This window comes from Zosterops lateralis, assembly GCF_965231275.1.
Source record: "Zosterops lateralis genome assembly, chromosome: 18".
Lineage (NCBI taxonomy): Eukaryota > Metazoa > Chordata > Aves > Passeriformes > Zosteropidae > Zosterops > Zosterops lateralis.
In genome coordinates, this window is record NC_139778.1 from 11282165 (window position 1) to 11286050 (window position 3886).

At 63.3% G+C, this 3886-nt stretch overlaps 2 protein-coding genes across 2 annotated transcripts; one reads left to right on the top strand and one right to left on the bottom strand.

Annotated features, from left to right (window-relative positions):
* Positions 1–485: 485 nt before the first annotated feature.
* On the top strand, positions 486–1054 carry PDE6G (phosphodiesterase 6G; the record flags this gene model as incomplete). The annotated part of the gene is made up of 3 exons (XM_083874788.1): positions 486–770; positions 849–889; positions 978–1054. The coding sequence occupies exons 1-3, from the start codon at positions 625–627 to the stop codon at positions 1052–1054; spliced, it is 264 nt and encodes an 87-aa protein (XP_083730914.1). The 5' UTR covers positions 486–624.
* A 356-nt stretch (positions 1055–1410) lies between these two features.
* TSPAN10 (tetraspanin 10) lies at positions 1411–3404 on the bottom strand (the record flags this gene model as incomplete). Its single annotated transcript, XM_083874722.1, has 3 exons — positions 1411–1740; positions 2519–3087; positions 3342–3404. 3 exons carry the CDS (start codon positions 3402–3404, stop codon positions 1434–1436), a joined length of 939 nt encoding a protein of 312 aa, XP_083730848.1. The 3' UTR covers positions 1411–1433.
* Between the last annotated feature and the right edge of the window lie 482 nt (positions 3405–3886).

Here is a 3886-nt window from a genome sequence, read left to right on the forward strand (position 1 = left end):
CGGGCAGGATAAATCTCCCTCCCCGGAAAGCCCCCCAGAGCATCTCTGGGGACGGAGGGAACCGGGCAGAGGGAGCAGCTCTGGAATCGGGAATTGCAGGACTCTGTGAGTCAGGGGTTTCTGGGCTGGGAGGGGACACGGGGTTCTTTGCTGCTTTTCCTACATCCAGGAACACCCAGGAGCATCTCCCTGGCTTGGATCCTTGCTCCCAGCCTTTTCCAGCTCTGCAGCAGGACCAAATCCCTCATGCCTATCCCAGAGCTGGGCTTGTGCTGCCAAATTCCCACTCCTGGTGTCATGGGCCATCCTCTGCTCCCCTTTCCCATCTTAGGGTACCCACCACCCTGGCACAGACCTGGGGCAAGCCATGGGAGGCTCCTGGCAGTGCTGTCACATCCACACTGGGGTGGGGGACAAGGGAGGAAGAAGCAGCTGCTCTTCCCTGGCTTTGGGGGTTAATGGCTGGGCTGGGTCCCTGTGGGGAGGGGGCTCCTCAAAGCCCATCAGGGTGGGAGGAGAAGCTGGTGCCCCCCATTTCCCTCCAGGGGGTGTGAGGAGCTGTCCTGTGCCAGCAGCAGATCCACAGGGAGCAGCGTGAGCAGGGGCTGCCAGCCCCCCACAGCCATGAGCCTGGAGCCCCCCAAGCTGGAGCTCAAATCGGCCACGAGGGTCACCGGGGGTCCCGCCACCCCCCGTAAGGGACCCCCCAAGTTCAAGCAGAGGCAGACGAGGCAGTTCAAGAGCAAACCCCCCAAAAAGGGGGTGCAGGGGTGAGTGGTAAAGGGCTCTGGGATGGGGTGGGAGGGCTCTGACTGGGGTCAGGTCAGACAATTCCTCTTTCCTTGCAGGTTTGGTGACGACATCCCAGGCATGGAAGGGTTGGGAACAGGTATGGGAACACCAACCCTTTGGCAGAAGTGGGAACTCAGGGGCTGGAGGGGTCACACTGCCACAACCTCTGTCCCCTCTCTCCTCAGACATCACTGTCATCTGTCCCTGGGAAGCCTTCAGCCACCTGGAGCTGCACGAGCTGGCTCAGTACGGAATCATTTAGGATTTGGGGAAGCTCACCAGTCCCGTAGTGCTGTGTAGGTCAAGGCCCCCCTGCCCACAGCGGGGGGTGGGCTCAGCTTGGAAAAAATGCTCATTAAAACCCAAACGAGCACAGCAGTCAGTGTTGTGGGCTGGGGAGGAGGGAAAGGGCTCAGCTTGGGGTGGGATGGGTGGGACATAGGTGGATTCAGGAGTCTGACAAGGTTTATTTGGGGTTTAACCAGCACCTCAGACACCCCTAAATCCCCACCCCTGGACAGCTGCAGTGTCCCCACACAGCACCACCAGTGGCCATGGCAGCACAGACAAGACACAGCCAGGCTCAGGATTTTCACAAGGTTTATTCAGGACCAAACCAGCCCCTTACACACCCCAATCCCTCACTCCCACACCCTCACAGCTGAGATATCCCTGAGCACCTTCAATGCCAGGAGAGCTCCCACGGCCTCCAGCAGCACCAGGGTGGTGGCCCCAGCAGCGATGGCCCCAGCCTGACCCCGCAGCCACACAGCCAGGGCCACCCCACAGCCCCCCGTGTGCACCACGGCCCCGGCCAGGGCTGCCCCCAACCCCAGCACCCCAAACCCACACTGGGCGTTGGGCACAGAGCCGTTCTCCAGCGGGTCCTGGCAGCAGGAGGCCGGGACAGAACACGCCTGCACGCCCGGGGAGCTGCAGTTGAAGTACCTGCGGGATGGAGGCAGAGATGGGGGGTCATGAACACATTTGGGGTGGGGGGATTGGGGGGGTCTTGTGCTCACAGCTGCAGAACTGGACAACAATTGTGGGTTCCAGCTCATCCCACTCTTTTATGGGACGTTTTGGGGCTCCCACCACCCTAAACATGAGTCCCCAGCACAGACCCCACAAGGAATAGGGGGGTCTTTAGCCCTGTGGTGGGGATGGGGCCACACAAAGGAGGGTTTGAGCCCCATGGTGGGCATGGGGTTTTCAGCCCATGGTAGGGATGGGGTCCTACAAAGGAGGTTTTCAGCCCATAGTGTGAATAAGGTCCCACAAAGGAGGTTTTGAGCCCCATGGTGGGAATGGGGTCCCATAAAGGAGGTTTTGAGCCCCACGGTGGGAATGGGGTCCCACAAAGGAGATTTGCAGCCAATAGTGGAAATGGGGTCCCACACTCAACGGAGTTTTCAGCCCCGTGGTGAGGATGGCATCCCACAAAAGAGGTTTTCAGGCCTGTGCTGTGGCTGGGGCCCCACAAGTGAGGTTTTCAGCCCCATGGTGCGGATGGAGTTCCACACTCAATGGAGTTTTCAGCTCCATGGTAGGAACAGGGTCCCACAAAGGAGGTTTTGAGCCCCATGGTGGGAATGGGGTCCCACAAAAGAGGTTTTGAGCCCCATGGTGGGGATGGGGGTCCCACAAAGGTTTTCAGCCCCACAATGGTTTTCAGCCCCATGGTGGGCACAGGGGTCCCTCACTACACCCCCCAGCCCCGACTCACGGGTTGCTCTCCCAGTCCCGGTAGGACTCGAGGCCGCAGCACTGGAGGCTCCTCTGCACCTCATCCACCAGGAACTGCAGGTCGGGGTCCTCCTGGTAGCGCAGGAGGCAGAGCAGCAGCAGGTCCCGCAGCGCGTCCCGCAGCCGCCGCCGAGCCAGCAGCACCAGGAGCCCCCCCAGCACCTCCAGCCCCCCAAAAGCCAGCAGGGCACCCAGGAAGAAGCGCAGCAGGCAGGGGCTGGCTCGGAAGGCGCCCAGGCAGCCGGCCAGGGACACGGAGCTGGCCCCCAGCCCCGCCAGCACAAACAGCAGCATGGGGTCAGAGCTCAGGGGCACCCCACGGTCCCCCCCAGGCAGGGGGCTCTTGGCCAGCAGCCCCCAGACCCCCACAGCAAGGGTGAGCAGCCCCAGCAGGAGGAAGAGGAGGTTCCAGAGGAAGGCCAAGTAGCGCACGCAGTGGCTGAAGGGGCTCAGTTTGGGGGGGTCGGGGTACCACAGCCCGGGGTCTTGCTCAGCTGTGTCATCCTCATCATCAAAAGAGGAGTAGGGCAGCTCCACCAGCCGGGATTCCTGTACAGACAGAGGAGCCAGGAATGTCCCTCCAGCCCATGGACCTCATCCCACAGCTGGACATTGTCACGGGCTCCTGCACCCACCCTACACAGCCTTGTTTAGCTCCAAATCCACCCCTGCTCATCAAGGGGGTCTGCAGGGGAGCACCCCAAAGGCTCTGACCCTACGGGACCCCCAGGGATGCAGCACAGAAGCGGCACTACCCGGGGTGGGGGGATATGGGGTGCACGGGTAAGGGGTCCCAGGATTACCTGGGGCAGCAGCCGGGTGCCCTCCCCGTGGGGCTGGAACAGGCGGACTCTGCTCAGCGCCATCACCGTTACCTCGTGCCCGGGCCCGTCACACTCCCATCATGTGAGAGGGGCTGCGGGCGGGCTTAAATGGGGCTGTGCGTGCGGCCCCACAGCTGGGCACGATCCCCATACCCACCCACCCACCCGCACAGCCGGCCCCGATCCCGCCCTGCTCCACAGCCGGCCCCGATCCCCCCCTGCCCCACAGCCGGCCCCAATCCCCCCTTCCAACCCCGCGGGGCCCCTTCGAAGGCACCGGGCGGGGGCTGCTTGCGTGCGGACCTAAACAGCGCGCTCGGCGGGGCGGGGGAACACTTATATCCGCAGCACCGAGGCATCATGGGGGACTATTATGGGGTGACACCGAGGCAGCATGGGGGGACGGATTGGTTGTGACACCGGGGTAGGAACATTGGTGCGGCGGAACGCGGTGGCGGGGCGCGGGGCCGGGCGGGGCGGGCCGAGGGCGGGCCGGTCCCGGGAGGCGGCGGGCCGGGCCGGGA